We start from the raw sequence: 16,847 nt of genomic DNA, 5'->3' as shown, positions 1-16,847 counted from the left end.
GCTAGCTTGGGTCGGACACCGACATTTCCCTTTTGACCGTGCCATTCGTTCGCTACTCGACGAGAATAGCGGACGGCATTGAGAAGAACAAACTACGATCGGCCCAAACCACGTCCGTGTGCTTGTCTCGTTGCATTGATTCGACGCATTAATCTCCAGCCTCCCCGTCATAACCTCGCATTTGTAATATTGACAACGCAACGATTTCCCCATCAAATCTCATCCTCGGCACATCATCAAACCAACCCTCGCCTCATCGAGCTTCGGCGTCGACCCTACCTTCAGTCTCAGCGGTAGGAGGATCATCATTGTCGGCGACACCGCCTTGGGCTTGAATACCTTATCATCCTTCAAAATGAGGGAGGTCAACTTCAGCATCCCGAACGTCAACAAGGCGTCGGTGGGTATCACCACCGCGCTTTACGATCGTCGTGCTCTCGATTGTACCTCGACCCTCCCGCTCATCAACTCCCTCAACCACCTTGCCTACTTGACAACATCGTCGGCACGCATAAGAGACATTCTTACCGTCGATGGTGGCATCGAGAGGCTGATCTGCATCCTGAAGCAAGGCAGGAGCAAGGATATGATGGACATGTGGAAGTGGAACTTGGCATTTCAGTGCGTCGTCAACATCGGCGTTCGTGGAACCGAGAACGTACGGACGAGAGTGGTTGAAGCCGATATGGTCCCTGTCATCGCCACCATCCTGGACAACTACCTTCAAGTTCACGAGAAATGCCGCGAAAAGCAGGAAGAGGCCAAGAAACAATTTCAAGAGCATCGTAACCGCGAGCATCGGTCAAAGTCCACAAGCTTCGCGAATCGTCCGGGCCGCCTGGATGTCGATCAAAGGACATTCCGACGACACGCACCTCCTCCATCCATTGACGTTTCAGCTACACTTCCTGTCGGGCCCTTAGCAGATACCGGGTCGGTTCTGGACGGGAGTTCAGGCAACGGTGAGCCATCTGGCTCACAGCCCTCCGTCGTCAACACAACGCCTGACCGCACCAATACTGTTCTTCATCGCAATTTACATCAGTATCATCCCCCTAGCCACCACAGGATTCAAGAGACGCAATCTACGTTTTCTTCGCCATCACAGCCTGCCCAGTCCTCTGCTTCAAACACTCCGTTGCCCATGGACAACGCAGCAGACGCCGTCAGACCTGTTCGAGACATCGACAGGCTGGCGTCTATGATGTCTTTTGTTCATCCCTCCATCGTGTCCCAGCCAGTTTCCCCGACCACCCCCCTTCCTCCCCCACAAATCAGGTCACCGACAGTTCGTCCTAGCTCTTCTATCGGCCAGACAATCCGCTCTCGAAGACGACCTTCGATCCGACACCAAAACTCGACAGCCGATTCGGATGACATGAACACTGACGGTGTACAATCGGACGAGTCCCCGGATACCGAGATGTCTGGCACCGCTGAGATCCCACCTGCCGTTAACATCCAGGACATGTCAATGGAGGAGGGAGAGAGTATCTTGGCTGAGGCGGCGATCGATATGGCGACTCCCAGTGCTTCCGAAACACAAGAGGCTGGCACGTTTAATATCACACACAGAGGCCCCGTGGATGGGAGCATCGGTAATGCGGCGGCCGCTACACCAGTTCCTGCCATTGCCGGGCTCTCTGAGAGCCGACCAACCATCGTTCCGCCACCCCAGCCCTCGATGCAAGGCTCCGTCATCCCACGTTATCTGCTTGATCGCCAGATGATCCCCAACAACCCGCTGATCCTGGCTGCGATGCCTCGCGAGGAGGATGTGCTCATGTCATTGCAACTCCTTGCATATGTTTCCAAGTACTGTAACCTGCGGCTATACTTTCAGAAAAGTCACTTGGTACCCCACCTCAAGATTGGCAAGGAAATAGACCGCCTGGACGCGGATAACTTGGAGTCGGAGTCTCTGTCCGATTTCGAGGATGACGACGAAGATGACGATGAGTGTGAGGAAGAGTTTTTGCTCCCTAACGACCTCAACATCTTCCCCTTGGTCGAGAGGTTCACCACCCGATACCACTCGACAGATATGCAATACTGGGCCGGCGTGGTTATGAGAAACCTCTGCCGCAAAGATGATACACGAGGCGGTATCCGGCAGTGCGCATACTACCAGTGCGGCAAATGGGAAGAGTACACCCGCCAGTTCGCCAAGTGCCGGCGATGCAGGCGTACTAAGTATTGCAGCAAAGAGTGCCAGAAGAGCGCATGGGCGTTCCATCGCCACTGGTGCATCGCCGCGGCTTCATGATAAGGGCAAGTCGAGGACGAAGCTTTTAATGATTATAAGTTGACGTTGCGGACATGAAAATATTCTGCTTGTTTCCTGTTACTTTTTTGCCGGTCGGTACTGCATAGCAAAGCAAAATCACTGCATATCAAGTGCATGGCGTCTGTTTGTGATACCACTTCCTTTTACTCTAGTTTCTTTGTTTCTTTTGTTTTCCTTTTTCTCTGTTATTATTTGTGTTTTTTTTTTTTCTTTTTTTTTTTTTTTTCTTTGTCTCCCTGTTACAATTTCCGCCGATATATGCGCGAAGTCCACAGCGACAGAGGGACCAGAACAAACCCAGAAAAGGATTATCCGGACAATTGTCAGTTAGGAGAATCCGAAGGACGAAAATCTTCATCACTACTGTCGAACTTGTCGGAAACGAATATCCTCTTTCTCCCATGGATCGTCTAGACATCAAATCTCTGGGCAGTTCCGGGATAATACTCAACTACGGAGCAGTGTTTATCGACCGACTCAATGACCGACTTGTATACCACTGCGTCATATCCATGTGTGTTACAAGGCACCACAGAATTTCACACTCACGCCGTGAAACACTCATTATTCCTATATACACTTCTCTTTTGTCTAATCGTTGCATTGGTGGCGAATCATGGAGTCAAGCTTGGCAGGGAAAGAGCGAGATGATTAGACGGGGATGAGTTGAGGATGCCAAAACTTTGTGCCTGTTTTCTTATTTCACTACCAACTCTGGCTGTAACTGGGTGTGCCTTTTGTTTTTGTTTGTTTCTTTATTTTGTTTTGTCATAATGTCTTCTGTCTGAGCGGGTTACACTTTGATCATGAGACGAAGTATGAAGTCGAAACGGGAGGTTTCTCTTAGTTAATACCGAATGTCAAGCGTTTTGAACTTGACTTGACGCCGGTAACCACTCGGAATGTTGAGACGAAGGAGAGAGCAGGCGATCGGTTATATGTTGGTAGGTATGCATCAGGATGAAGCAGAGAGGGAGGCAAGCATTTTGCAAGACGAGATATATTAGGAGCCTTATAGTTGTGCGAGGGGTTCTAGGAAAGTTGGAACATGGAATTCACAGGTCTCGTTGTATCTTTTATTGACAACATCAGTAGTTTAACTAAGCTCGCGTTGATGCCAAGTCACTGTTGATGAAATTTTCGTGTGGTTTTCCACCTGCTATGATTACTAACAGCCATATTTTCAGCTGAAAACAGTAAATACGAAAATTATTTCAACCGTCATTCAAGGCCGATTAGCAACCCAACCTCAATACTGAAGCGCTTTAGACGACTGTCGGCTCTTGCTCCCCGAACTCAAGAAGCTAGCTACCTGACCCTCCTCATCTCCTCTTGGAAGCCATCGCCACCCGTTTACTCTTACCAGGCCTGGGGGCCGACCTTGGGCCCTTGCCACCCTTGCCCTTCATCCTGCCGACGCTGAAGCCGCTCAGATCTCCGGAGCTCATGGCGTCGCCCGACTTGGAGTACTTCTTCTTGCCGCCAAAGCCGTACTTGTCGTTCTTCTTCTGGCGCTTGCGGTTCGGCTCGTCGCGGTTCCGGTCTCCAAAGGCCGAGTTGCGCTTGCCGCCGCTGGGCTTCTTGAGCTCGTTCTCGACGCCAACGTCGAAGATGTCGGCCTCGCGCTCGCCGAGGGCAGATGAGCCACCTTCTTGGCGTTCTAGGGGGGTAGGGTTAGTAAATAGTAAAATGACATGGGACAAAACAGGGTTCATGTATATGTAGGAAAGAAGGACATGTCTTACTCCTCTTGAGATCCTTGATTTTCTCCAGCGTGTCCTTCTTCGCCTTTGCGCGCTCTTGAAGCTTGGCGACCTGGACCTGCTTGCCAAACTTCTTGAGGTCGCGAAGCTTCCTGGCCTCGGCGGCGGCCTTCTTGGCGGTGGCGTCCTCAACCAGCTTGGCCTTGACCTTCTCCATGTGCTCGTCGGGCTTGACCATTTCGGCAAAGTAGTCGCCGGGCCTGGTGAAAGGGACGCCCTCGGCGCGGAGCAGCTGGCGGGCGCGCTTTGCGGCGTCGAGCGACTGCTTGTACAGGGCCAGCTCGCGGGCGAGGTCGTCCGACACGTCGGGGATCGAGGCTTCGGTGGGGGCGGTGCCGGGCGCCGGGGTGACGCACATGTGCGTCGCGAACGGGACAGTGCCGTCGGTCGGCAGGGCGATGCGCTTCAGCGCGGCCAGCAACGCCGTCGTGTTATTGATGGTCAGGCGTTGGTGCGGGACAAGGTCCGACTTGTCGTCCTCGGGGAGGTCCTCCAGGTCGCTCATCGGGATATCCTCGTCATCTTCGTCTTCTTCTTCGTCTTCTTCGTCGTCATCGTTTGCTGCGGCGGCAGGCTTGGCTTTCTTTGATGTCCTGTCCTTGGTCTCCTTCTTGTCTTTTGACTTTTTCGGGCGGATAATCTTGGCTTCCATCTCTACCTCGGACTCGGAGTCGGTTTCGCTGTCCTCCAAGTTGCCCAAGTTGATCTGCGGAAGAGGGGCTGCGTTAGTCCAACGTGCTTGTTGATGTGATTGGCAAATTTTCCAGGTCTGAAGCGCACCTCTTTGTCATCATCACCCTCGTCGTCGTCCGACTCCTCTGCCTCCATGTCGAACAAGGCATTCTCTACTTCATCCTCGTCGCTCCCCTCATCATCCTGCCATTCCTCGTCATCCTCCTGCAACTCGGAGTCGTCGCCACGGTAGCGCTTTGCCTTTTCTGCCTTTTTCTTCTCCTTCTCCTTCAGGTTGGCCTTGACCTTGCGCTTCTCCTTGATTTTGCGATAATCCAAGCCCTTTTCGGCCGCGAGGGCCAGCTTGAGCTTTGATTTGTGCACCATTGCCGTGTTCGGTCGGTCCTTTTCTTTGGTAGGCAATTGACTTGTTTAATGACGAAAAACTATTAAAAAGAGGTATGTTGGTGTTTTATTTCCTTTTCCTTTTCCTTTTCCTTTTCCTTTTCCTTTTTTTTCGCGACGTGAAAAGGGTCTACAGGAACGAAGCGCTTTGGTATCCCGCCTTTCCACACCCCGGATCTCTCTAATTTTTTTTCTGGATTCTGCCCGCTTATCGGGCGCAACTGTGCCTTATCGCCCGCCGGTAGTGGGGCAGCTTTGAGCTGACCATCACTGTGTTAGTGGATATGCGCCTGGCTAACCACACTGTACGCCTCCCCCCAAAGGCAGTCAGGGGTACTTACTTTGTCCCGTTCAAAAAAACAACAAGATATCTTAACCCTATTCGACCAACCGACAACAGCATACTGAAAACCTTATAGTAGGTGATAGGCTCAAGAGAGTTTTCCGATTAAGTTGAAAAAACAGCAACAATGCTTGGTGAAACGAATGCAACGAGACATCCTCAGCTGGGCCTTATCTGAATCCCACTGTTCGAGTCACAATGTTAGCATGTCGGGATTTTCTATTATGGGAAATGTTGCTTTTCTTTCAATCTTTTCCCTCATTTGATATCACAAGAGGTTATACATATGCCTCGCTTTGCCATATGCCTCCATAGATAGGCCATGTCACTTGGTTAGTGATTTCATCACCAGATCATCGAAAATGTCAAGTTGAACATAGACCAACATGATACCGCGCGAGGTAAGACTAAAAGCATCACTGACCATGACCTTGAGCCAAGGAAATGTCACAGAGGTTGTCAAGTATGCAGACGAAGAACCCAATCCTGTTTTGGACCGACAAAATGATTTTGATTCAAAGAGCCGACCCTATATGAGACCCTGTAGCGAATGACTGTGTGCTGGAGGCAGTATGTAAATGAGCAAAGAAAGCCAAAAAGCCCGTTCCCCATCGCCAAACCGCTCAGATAACACCTTCACTCGCAACTATCTAATTTCCCACCGCCTAAGGAAAAGTTGAATGAAAAAGACAGCCCAATTGGCATCTCGCGAAAGATGTCAAAAGGCCGTCCGTGGTGACTCGTAAAGAAGAAAAGGCCATTCCGAGGTCAGCAGTCCGTTTTAGCTTGGTCTAGTGATGAACCGCCAGGGGATGATGTCTTTTCTGAAGAAGCGAAAGAGTTTGTGTATTTGCTGGAGGGTTTTCCGAGCCTGCGTGTGCTGCATGTCTCCTTTGAGAAGAGGAGATGATGATTGAAAGACACTTCATCTTGGTTACTTTGTGGCTAGAATTTCCGACTGCCTGTGGCGTACATGTGTGTGTACTTTGGCGTGACAGGCTACAGAGACATCGGTGTAGTTGGGTGGCAGTCTTTGGGTACCGGGTCTAGCTCGGCCTGCTTCTCATGGAGAGTGGCTCCTGGTGTGGAAGCCACTTTACATGATGACGCAGTAGTGGATGGGGCCGGCCCTGGCGCCAGCAACGGGAGCGGGAATGTTCTTGGTGGAGGGAGACATTTTGATTGTTGGGGGTTGGGTTGGTTGGACTTGAAAAGTCGTGAAGATTGTGGTGTAGCTGTTGGAAAGTAAAGTTGCGATTGTGGGTGTGGAGAAGACAAGGTTCTGGAGTCGTTGAAGGGGGATCTTCTTCGAGACTTTATACTTGGAAGAGGACGGCGGGGAGGGCACTTCTTCGAGGCAGAAGATCTTTTCCAATACTGCTTCTGCCTGAGCTTTCCCTTTCAGTATCCGTCTTTGATCGCATGCATCATCTTCGAGCCAGGATGATAGAGAGTCGCTGGTACATTGTGAGCAGTCAAGCCAGGGGCCCTGACGGATTCGTATTGTCTTGGGGTACACAGCTTCGCCTGGTGCTTCCTAGCATTTACTACGAGAATGTCGGTGGCAATTAGGTACCCTCTACTACAACAATATCTCAACTGCAAAGAGTCTACAAACTCCGACAAGATATCACTTGCCGGTTATCACCGCAAGCAGGGAGATATCGCGGTGGGACAAAGCAAGGCTCTGTTCAGAGAGTAATGTTTCCTCGAGGTGTAGTTCTTGATATTGTGTGACGTTGGTATTGTCTGCGCCGGTCTAAGGAGCCTCCTTTAATGACAGTCATGTCCTCAGAGCATAGTTTTTGTCCTGCCTTTTGTTGCTTCCAAGGCACGTGGGAAGATACGGCATGGCCTCAAAATTGAGTCAACAACCGAGTCTTTTTCCCGGGGAAGGGGTTCTTGATGCAGCGAGGTGTTACCCGTGCGGACGGGCTCGACTGAGTAACCTTGGCTAGTTGCAGATGCAGCCTGGCTTAATTTTCTTTTGTCTTGTACGACTTTGTTGGTTCCGAATCAAGGAGTGATGCTGCGAGGAGCTTAGTATTGTTCTCCCCCCCCTCCTTAACATATTCCTTGGTATTGTTCCACGCCACCCAGAGCCATTCCTCTACGACTGAAAAGCCACGAAAACGTACTAAAGTTGAGCAAGAGGCAAGACGAATTCAGAAAAAAAATCTATTCTAGAAAGGTCGAAAGTGCTTCAATTTGACAAGTTGACAAACCCGGCACATAATGGTTGATAGTAACAGCAGACCGGTCTCCGACGCAACAGGCATGTTCTATGTCCAAGCTTGTAAGGGGCTGGCTTGGTATTGTGCTTCTGTCCCACGATGAGATCATGAACGGCAACCACACTAGAATACTCCGGATTTTGCTCCAACCAGAAAACGGTCAGAATCAGAAGCGAGTAAAGGGGAGCCTGCACACATGAAGCAGCACAGCGTCAGCATCGAATCTCCATGTCCATCGCCACCAACAGCATCCAGTTCTGGAGTTTTTGACGCCCCCAAGCACCCACACCGGGATGCAGCACCAGATGGGTAGCATGGCAGCTAAGCCCTTTGGCTCGGAAAGAATAATTAAACTTACCATTTCCCCCTGAGGGTGATGACCGCCCAAGTCGCACCCTGCTCGTCCACCTCCTTTTCGACATTTGTCTGAAAGCAGATGGCGCTCATGATGCCGTCACCAAACTTCTCATTCATGACCGCCTTGAACGAGTAGCCATAATTTTGCACAACCTCATACAGCCGGTAGATGAGCGGCTCGACCGGCGGCATGGGGCCCGAACGACCCCGGTCCGGAAAGTTAGTCATCTTGGATAGCGACTCCTTGGGCACGCCTAGGAGCTCTGAGAGAGCCTCGACGTCCTCACCCGACGCCTGCACCTGTCCGTAAAACATGCCCGCCACGGCCACCTCGCTCCTGCCGAGCTTGGAGGCGATGGCCTCAAAGGTGAGCTTCTTGGCAGTCTTGGCGTCGAAGAGGGTCTGCGAGTGCACTGGTAGCCGGCTCGCCATTGAGTCCTAGGGCAAAAGTACCTTGACTTAGTCCTGTCCTTCGTTTTTTGAGGGCAAGGGGACAGATTGTTCCTGAATGATTGGTGCCTGGGGGGGGGGACTTACATCAAGGGAGGCAAGTCTTGTCTCAGCCATTGTGAGCGGAAAGTATAAGAGAAAGCTTAGATAATGAGATAATGTGACGAAAAAAATATGACAACAGGCAAACGTCGTCAGATGCTCTTTGCTTCCAAGACTTGTGGTATCTTATGCTTATGTATGGCAATCTCATTTAAAGATATGCTAATTCGAATAGACTTTTGAGGGAAAAGGGAAAAGAGAAGACGCAATGAGACCAACCAACTATAAATTGGAATTGTTCTCGACCTCGCTCATCCACTGCATCATCGTGCAGTCACACTGTTCCATGATAGCACTAGCAAGTCGTATACCCCGCTTTCATATGTAAGTTAATTACGTGGTGTCTGGTGTGTAATTTACCTGGCAAAACGATCTGTATCATCAGCTTGAGAGACGGAGGAATGTCGGGGTTTCGGTATACTCAGCATTACAGATCTGTATTCAAAACTGGAGAAATATGGAGATCGCAAGGCGAGAAAACTTGTTGCAACGCTGGCAAATGTATATCATTGATCCAAGCACTCGATCGAAAGGCACTTCAACTTACTTATCCAAACGACTAACGTAATCCCATATCCAAACAGTGGTCACTCGGGCTCCGACATTGTTCTTATCAGCCGAGATGCCAACCGACAGAGAAAAAAATCCAGACAGAAGCGAGCGTGGGTAGGTGGATTTGTTACAAGAAGGTTTCCAATGGATCTTCGGGTTGATCGGCTTGCAACTTTGCCTTGCTGGTATCAGAACTCCAAGGCGCCGTATAGGACCCCACTTGCTTACACCCACCAACCCACCAACCCCCCACCTCGCCTATGTATTATACTGTACAGTAGAGGCAGTGAAAAACTTCCAAAACGCCAAAGCAAAAAAAAAAAAAAAAAAAAAAGCCCGCCCCCAAGAAAAGCCAAGATTGAGCCAAGAGATGCGTAAAACGGCACATTTCAAGGTTCATGTAAATCATCAAACTCTCATCTGACCTACCATTCATCGCCAATGTCGCGCATATCTTGAAACGTTATAATCGATCGGTGGACATATAAAAGAAACGCTCCCTCACAAAGGATCACCGCAAATATTCTGCAGATGACGTGAACCAGGGTTTGGATTAACCTCTAGGTCTAATACTCAAAATTATCCCACCAACCAACTTAACTCCAGCTAGACCAAAAAAAAAAAACATGCTAGATTCAAAATAGCCACATATGCTTGGTCCAATCCCTCCTCGTCGCCGCCCTGAGATCATCCACGTTGAGCATGTCAACACCCTCCTTGACCAGGCTGTCCCAGATGCTGTTCCTGACGTGGATGGGCCACGCGGGAATGTCCCAGTACCTGACCTTGAGCCCTCTGTCGTGCGCCGACTTGATCTGCTCCCGAATCTTGCGCAACTGAGAGTCGCCCAGCCCGCCGAACCACACGTTACCGATCGAGTTCTTGAACGGCACGCTGGCGTAGTACGAGTTGGTCGAGTCGTACTTGCCGCCCTCGAGCCGGTCCAGCGGCGCGTCGTAGAAATAGTCCCGCTGCGTCGCGTTGGCCATCACAAGGTCGAATGGCGTGTTGCCCGTCCCCACCACCGTCACCGGCCCGTACGTGACCTTGCCGTCCTTGAACTCGCTCAACCACCCCCTCGTCCGAAGCGGCTCGAGCTGCTTCACCACCTCCTTCCACGTGTCTGCCCCGCCCGTCTTGACGTCCACCAGCAGCGTCAGCGTCTGAGAAGGGTTGACGTCGAACACGCCACGGCGCGAGCCGTTATTGAACTGGTGCGAGGGGTTTTGGTGCTCCAGGATCTTCACTATCGGGTCGACGTAGAGCGACCTGAACGTTCGGTTGGGCTGTAAGGCGGCCGTGTCGTGCCCGACAAACAGATCAGTGCCGCGGTTCGGGAAAAGCCACACGTCGGCCTCGACTCCGGTGCAGCCTGCGTGCAGCGCCGAGAAAAGCGGCACCTTGCGCCAGTAGTCGTTGTGCGAGTGGCACGAGATGGGCTGCACATCGCGTAGGAAGTCGGTCGGGTACCAGGCTCGCTCTTCAGTGCCGCTCCCTACCCTTCCCCAGTCGGCGAATATCGCATCTGGATCATCTTCGTGGTCCAAGGCCTTTCGTGAGAAGAATAACAGACCGTTGATGACCAGCAAAACGCTCCTGCAGAACGGAGCAGTAAACAAGTCGTTAGCGGCGAAAAAAAGGCGCTACAAATAGAGTGGATAAAACAGCAACCACAAACTTACAGTAATGTAATGCCGCAAACCATTCCACATATAGCCCACTTGCGGGCCCTTCGCCGCCGTGGCGCATCTGAAATGGTCACCTCCTCCTCAACCCATAGAGTATCGGACCTCTGGTCGTCAAAGTATTCACTCTTCATTAGTGGATCCTCCTCCAGCGGCTTGAGTTTTTGCCCTCTTATCCGCCAGCTGCTCTGGATGTGCCTTGTCGGGGAGAAGCCGAGCAGACCTGTCGGCGATGACAGTCCCGACAGTGTGGCGGAGCGTAGACCTTCGCACTCGTTTGGCGTTGTGGGCTGAGATGGGGGAAGGCCGAAGAATGGGTTGGATGCCTTGAAATCGGTAAATGCCTTTTTCGGTGTATCTTCAGGGTCGCTGGCATGTACAGCGACTATAACAGGAGACTTGTCGTCCTTTCCGGGCATGGGACTGGCGACGGTCTGATTGGTGATACCCATGGTTGGGAGATGAACACAAAAAAGAAGATTCTAACACACAGTTTCAACAGTACATAATGTGGTGGAAAATAAAAAGAAGGCTCGATCCCAACGTAGCAGACCGAGTTGCACAATATTGCTAAGCAAAAAAAGGCGCGAAAGAAATGAGGCGGGCAATGGTTGCAAATATTGTAGATCAAAGTGCTCTGGAAATCGAACGCCGTGGCGGAAATACAACCGAGCTTGCGCCTAGTCTGGGTATAGGTCATAAAGTTAATGTGTGGCTCCAGGGGAAACCAAGACTGGGGGAGAGGAACCACTCTGCGCTAGTCGTGCCAACCTGGCGGGGACCAAGTTTGAGTCTAGAACTAGAGCTGGGATTCACAAGTAAACGAGTTCGGGTGAGTGAGGTCGGTTAACCTAGGTAGGTACCTGAGTTACCTTACCAAACACGAAAACTTTGGAAAGCTAACTGTATGCCACCAGAATGTTGGGCGGGCCTTGAGTGGATGCGCCTGTTTGACACTTGGTGAAAATTGTATACAACTCTGATTGTCTCGTCTGTTGCGATAATCTTGAAACAACCGGCGAACGGACGGCAAGGTAAATGACAGCTCGGTGTTTTTTCTCTCTCTCTCTCTCTCTCTCTCTCTCGCTTGTCGGAAAAAAACAGCAATTCTAGAAGGAACCAGGAAAATTCACGAGGATGGAAAGGAAAAAAAAACACACACACACACACACACACACACACAAAAAAAAAAAAAAGCCAAATAAACCAGCAGCAGAGATAATGTTGAAAATGAATGCCCACAGAACAAATCAACTTAATTCAGGACAACGCATTTCCACACCACCATCCACAAGGCACAGGGAAAGTTCAGCCCTTCCTTGCTCTTTCCCCGCCAATCGGGCAGCGAACCTACCGAAAATAGGAACAACGAGGTAACATTTTTCACAAATGGTCACATCCTGGCAAGATCCGAGGAGAAAACAAGCACAGCTCCGAGTTGCGCCACAAGGGCGAGGACCAAACATAGTAGAGCACAAGGAAATGCCTTGTTCCAGGCGATGACCCCATGGCCTATGCAGGTTAAAAAAAAACAAAAAAGGACCAGGGACCAGCCTGGCCAGGGTGACCAGCAAGGCCCAGTCGGTTCATCGCGAAAAGCCCAACAGTAGCCCCCCTGCAAAACATCATCCCGAAATGGCATAATCCTGAAGCGGCCCACATTGGGACGCCTGCGCGCACAGCTTTGCCAGGGGTCCAGCGATTCAGAAGTCTGGACTGGTCCATTGAAAGCTTGACCAGCGGCAATTTTCCCCCAGTTGTTGGGTGTGCGGAGTACCATCCACAAAGAAAGCATATGAGTCTGGGTCTAGACCTGGACCACCATCACGTGTACTTTGTACAACTTTACGGAGACTCCGTTGAATTGATTGCCAGTCGCAAGGTGTAGATAACCCATGCAATCTTTAGGACTACCACGGTAGACCCTTCCACGTGGAATGATGGTTAGCTATCCGAGAAAAGCCGTGTACGCAGTACGTGCGCCAAGCCGACATTCAGATCCATCAAGTCTCGATCGGATATCTCCATCCAGGCTATCCCATAGCAAGTCGCCCGAAATCGGGGACCAATAGATTTTCAGCTCTCCAACATGCTCCCGTCGTACCGCCAGTATGGCACCTTGCACGTGGGGGGTAGTACAATATCGGTTATTGATTGGCCCGCTTGAGCGTTCTGGGGTGCCAGTCTTGAAATATAATAGCCTTTTCAGGTCCAAATTTGGCAGGTGGTTAACATGCATCATTTCGGTGTGCAAAACGATCTGAGAGTAGAGTAGATGGCCAAGTCTTTCATGTGAGATGAACTTGATTTGTAGATTTAGATTGCGAAAAGCAAGTCCGCCATCACACCATCGCATTGACTCTGTGATGAGTCTTGCCCTTTCGTCCTGATCAATAGTGGGGTTTGTTCAAAGGCGCACGACGAATAAGATGCAACGGGTACACGTGAAGGGCCGGAAAGTTCAGCTCAAAATGCGAACAGCCAACATAATCAGCCGGATGCATGTACAGAACCCGCTTGCTTTATAACAGTACTCTACTGTGGATAATTTCTCTTTTTACTTTTTTGTCATACCATCCTTCATGCCATTGTTTCTTTGGGTCTTTCCGGCAAGGTCTCTGCAGGAGCATTCCCTGCAGCGCCAGGGTGTCGCGTGCCCTTATTTTTGACCTTCTTCTCCTTCTTCTTCTTTTCCTCTGGCGGGTAGGCTTTCTCAGTAACTTCCTGCCACTCCTTAGAGGCCTCAAACTCAGCCTGTATGGGTGTCAAGAGCTCAAGGAGCGCCTTGGTAGTTGCCGGCTTCAGAAGCTGCGGGGTGAGCTATTGTGGAGAGTAAATATCAGCCCCAGTATCCACCGCCATACTGTCCATCATATATAAGCAAGACATACCACGTCGTTCTTGTAATCTTCTCGGAGTTTTGCGATGTCGTTGTACACAAGAGGTTCTAGACCATCACGCTCACGCTCAACGTGGAACTCTTGTCGCCCTGTCTTGAGCTTGGAGGCAGGGAGTCTTGACGACGTCATTAGCTTTATTATTCTCACCTCCCATTAGGTGCGGCAAATCAATAACTGTGCGGCTTACAAAACATATTCGATAAAGGCTATTATGCCATTACCATCCGGCACCTTTGGCACAGCCTCGGCTTTTCGTAGCTTCTTCGCCACAGCCTCAGCGCTGTCGAGGAGATCGATTTTGCTGTCTGAAGATGCTGTCAGCAAAATTTCTTGGCCTTCGACTCTTTTTCTCTTCAAATAAAAAAGAGGTGCAACATACCAGGTTCGCTGGAGCTCATCTTAGCCCCTTGCTGTTCATTCGAGTATGTCAGTCACAACTCGTGGTCAGGATCACCCCTCAAGTTCGATCGTCAGGAATTTGGTTCCATCATACCAAGCCTGGAATCATGGGGTTCATCAGGTGTGCTCTTTGTTTGTAGCCAATCTTGGGCAAGACGTCCTTGGCCAGCGTAAAAATCTTGCGCTGGTCAGTACCACCGAACTGCGCATCGCAGCCAAGGTACTCCTCATCCAGAGCCTGCAGCAGGGGGTAAAGCAGTCCGCTCAGTGGTGCATTGTCCGTCTGCTTGACCACCTCAGCACCAGCCTTTCGAGCGTCGTGCTCCGACGTTAGGGATGTCAATTTGTAGATATCCATGATGTAGTCCGGTCCCTTCTGAAACTCGCTGCCGAGGATGAAGCGCAGCTTCTCAGTTGGCACGCCAACAGCCTTGAGGATGGACTTGATGACATGCTGGTAGTACTGGGCTCGATACTGGACGATCTCGATCGGAGCCTTGAGGTTGTCGAGAAAGCCGTGGATGTCGGCAAGGAGGATCGTCAATTCGCATCCTGCCGCGAGGAACTGGGCAATCTTCAGAGCAGGTACGAAGTAACCAATGTGTGGACGACCAGTTGTGGCGGTTCCTGGAGAATCGTATGGTCACTCATCAAACATCCGCCTTTGGTCGTCAACTAAGTTGCTTGAAAGTGAACTTACCCCAGTATATCTTTGGGTCTCGACCTTGTGCCAAGATATCCTCGATAATCTCAATGTTGAGATGTTCTTCCAAGTTCTCTTTGATGAGAGCAAGCCTCTCCTCTTTGCTGAGTGACGCCATGGCTGTTGTTGTCTGTCAATGCCTTGCGAAAAGGAAGTTTGATGCGATGCAATTGGCGTGCTGGGAACAACTCTGTGACTTGCCACGCTAGTGACTCTGATATTGCGGGGTCCCTTTGCTTGGGAGGGGTGACTCAAACTCATGGCAGAATTAATAGTAGTGACGCGCAGTGAGCGCGACTGGAAGGCGGTGTCTAACTGAAGCCATGAAAGACAGCGCAGTGCGAAAAAAAAGTTTTAGTGGGGCCGACGCTGGGAACTTGCCCAAGGCACTTCGCGTCGCAATTGAACTCCACTTCGAGCTATTGTCTTCCTGAACGTAGGTCATATTCGAGGATACAGGTTTATGACTGTACCAAATTTTTAAGGCCAAAATGCCTCACAAACATACAAGGAGAGAGAGAGATGAATCCGAGTAAGTGGTATTCTAAGCTTTGTCCTCTACTCGACAGCAAGCTAACCATTCGACTGCACAACAGCTTCAACCTTCCCCCAACGGTGATAGCAAGGCCACTCCCGGTAGCTGCCCACAAGAAACAAGCGGCGGCGAAGCAGACCGGTAACAAAACCTCAACGGCACATTCAGTCAAGAGTACGAAGCGAAAGCGGGGCCGTGACGCGAATGGCGATGATGCGCCGAGGGCTTTCAAGAGGTTGATGGCATTTGCCGGGGGCCAGAAGTTGCGTTCGGGCCTAGACGATGGAAACCCGGCGCCATCGAAGAAAAAGAAGAAGAACAACGCCGCCGAATCAGCCGCAGCAACCGAGACTCAAACACAGAATGAGAAGGTAGAGATCCCCAAGATCAAACCTGGTGAGAGAATGTCCGACTTTGCGGCTCGGGTGGACGCCGCACTTCCCGTCAGCGGATTAGCCAACAAAGGCATCAAGAACGGGAAGGATCCGGTCGGCCTCAAAGTATGGAGGACGAGGAAAGAGCGCCAGATGCACAAGCTGTACGATCAGTGGAGGGAAGAGGAGCGGAAAATCCAGGAGCAGCGTGAAGAAGCGGCTGAGCTAGCCGAGGAGAAGGCCTTTGAGGAGGAAGAGGCTGGCATCAAGTGGGATGGGGATGATGACGGCGAGACTGTGGGAACATCGGGAAAGAAGAAGAAGAAGAAGGGCAAGAGGGCTCGGTTGCTTGGAGAAGCAGCTGCAAAGGAGGATGACCCTTGGGAGGAGCTGAAAAAGAAGCGGGGAGAGGCAAAGATTGGACTGAACGATGTCGCCCAGGCGCCCCCGGAACTCAAGAAGCTCACGGGCAAGAAACTGACGGTGAGGGGTGCAGCTGTCGAGGTTGACGGCATACCCAAAGCCGCTGGAAGTTTGAGGCGGAGAGAGGAGCTCCAGGAAGTCAGGAACAACGTGGTGACATCGTACAGGAAAATGATGGAGCAAAAGAGGGCAAGCATGGCTGTATAGTATATACTGTAGATCTTTGCGTTGTCCTCGTCCAAACATACGATACCCCCTCCTCGTCAATGCCGTGCAAGTAATTGAAAATTATGCTATTCTCGTATAACTCGATCAATCACAACCGTAGAGTTCACGCGCACATGTGATTCCGTACCTACCTTGGCGGCGGGATCGCAAGGTGGGGCAGTAGGCTGTCTCTTTTTTTTTTTTGCCCCACCACTCAAATGCATTGCTAAATCGTGTACTCTAAGGTGTTGGGTTCGATTCTAGCGCTTGCTCACACTCTCACAATTTTCTCACTTTCTCGACATGAAAAAAACTTTTCGACCCTCGCGTATCATTCTCCTTCTCAAATACGTACTAGGCCGCATTGCTGGACTCACATGCAAAATCGATATCGCACTGGTCACCAGCAAGTCATTCCCCCTACGTTCTGACCGGCTGTTGGGTTTAATCACACGA

General features: G+C 50.8%; 6 protein-coding genes across 6 annotated transcripts; 2 read left to right on the top strand and 4 right to left on the bottom strand.

Moving 5' to 3' along the window:
- Positions 1 to 355: 355 nt before the first annotated feature.
- On the top strand, positions 356 to 2,266 carry MGG_02454 (SamB protein; the record flags this gene model as incomplete). The annotated part of the gene is made up of 1 exon (XM_003709195.1): positions 356 to 2,266. The coding sequence occupies one exon, from the start codon at positions 356 to 358 to the stop codon at positions 2,264 to 2,266; it is 1,911 nt and encodes a 636-aa protein (XP_003709243.1).
- A 1,070-nt stretch (positions 2,267 to 3,336) lies between these two features.
- Positions 3,337 to 5,227, bottom strand: MGG_02453 (rRNA processing protein Ebp2). Its single transcript, XM_003709194.1, has 3 exons — positions 4,831 to 5,227; positions 4,033 to 4,756; positions 3,337 to 3,947 (listed from the first exon to the last, which is right to left on the bottom strand). Exons 1-3 carry the CDS (start codon positions 5,107 to 5,109, stop codon positions 3,610 to 3,612), a joined length of 1,341 nt encoding a protein of 446 aa, XP_003709242.1. The 5' UTR covers positions 5,110 to 5,227; the 3' UTR covers positions 3,337 to 3,609.
- A 2,318-nt stretch (positions 5,228 to 7,545) lies between these two features.
- Positions 7,546 to 8,834, bottom strand: MGG_02451 (cyanate hydratase). Its single transcript, XM_003709193.1, has 3 exons — positions 8,599 to 8,834; positions 8,063 to 8,499; positions 7,546 to 7,892 (listed from the first exon to the last, which is right to left on the bottom strand). Exons 1-3 carry the CDS (start codon positions 8,626 to 8,628, stop codon positions 7,871 to 7,873), a joined length of 489 nt encoding a protein of 162 aa, XP_003709241.1. The 5' UTR covers positions 8,629 to 8,834; the 3' UTR covers positions 7,546 to 7,870.
- Positions 8,835 to 9,643: 809 nt separating this feature from the next.
- On the bottom strand, positions 9,644 to 12,008 carry MGG_02450 (uncharacterized protein). The gene is made up of 2 exons (XM_003709192.1): positions 10,848 to 12,008; positions 9,644 to 10,761 (listed from the first exon to the last, which is right to left on the bottom strand). Exons 1-2 carry the CDS (start codon positions 11,300 to 11,302, stop codon positions 9,801 to 9,803), a joined length of 1,416 nt encoding a protein of 471 aa, XP_003709240.1. The 5' UTR covers positions 11,303 to 12,008; the 3' UTR covers positions 9,644 to 9,800.
- A 1,209-nt stretch (positions 12,009 to 13,217) lies between these two features.
- On the bottom strand, positions 13,218 to 15,114 carry MGG_02449 (tyrosyl-tRNA synthetase). Its single transcript, XM_003709191.1, has 6 exons — positions 14,850 to 15,114; positions 14,244 to 14,776; positions 14,130 to 14,160; positions 13,938 to 14,055; positions 13,742 to 13,865; positions 13,218 to 13,670 (listed from the first exon to the last, which is right to left on the bottom strand). Exons 1-6 carry the CDS (start codon positions 14,968 to 14,970, stop codon positions 13,431 to 13,433), a joined length of 1,167 nt encoding a protein of 388 aa, XP_003709239.1. The 5' UTR covers positions 14,971 to 15,114; the 3' UTR covers positions 13,218 to 13,430.
- A 71-nt stretch (positions 15,115 to 15,185) lies between these two features.
- Positions 15,186 to 16,488, top strand: MGG_02448 (uncharacterized protein). The gene is made up of 2 exons (XM_003709190.1): positions 15,186 to 15,384; positions 15,449 to 16,488. The coding sequence occupies exons 1-2, from the start codon at positions 15,344 to 15,346 to the stop codon at positions 16,389 to 16,391; spliced, it is 984 nt and encodes a 327-aa protein (XP_003709238.1). The 5' UTR covers positions 15,186 to 15,343; the 3' UTR covers positions 16,392 to 16,488.
- The last annotated feature ends 359 nt before the right edge of the window (positions 16,489 to 16,847 follow it).

The sequence above is a fragment of the Pyricularia oryzae genome, chromosome 1 (assembly GCF_000002495.2).
Source record: "Pyricularia oryzae 70-15 chromosome 1, whole genome shotgun sequence".
Taxonomy (NCBI): Eukaryota; Fungi; Ascomycota; class Sordariomycetes; order Magnaporthales; family Pyriculariaceae; genus Pyricularia; species Pyricularia oryzae.
The sequence above is the reverse complement of the archived record's forward strand: the minus strand, read 5'-3'. Positions and strand labels throughout refer to the sequence as shown.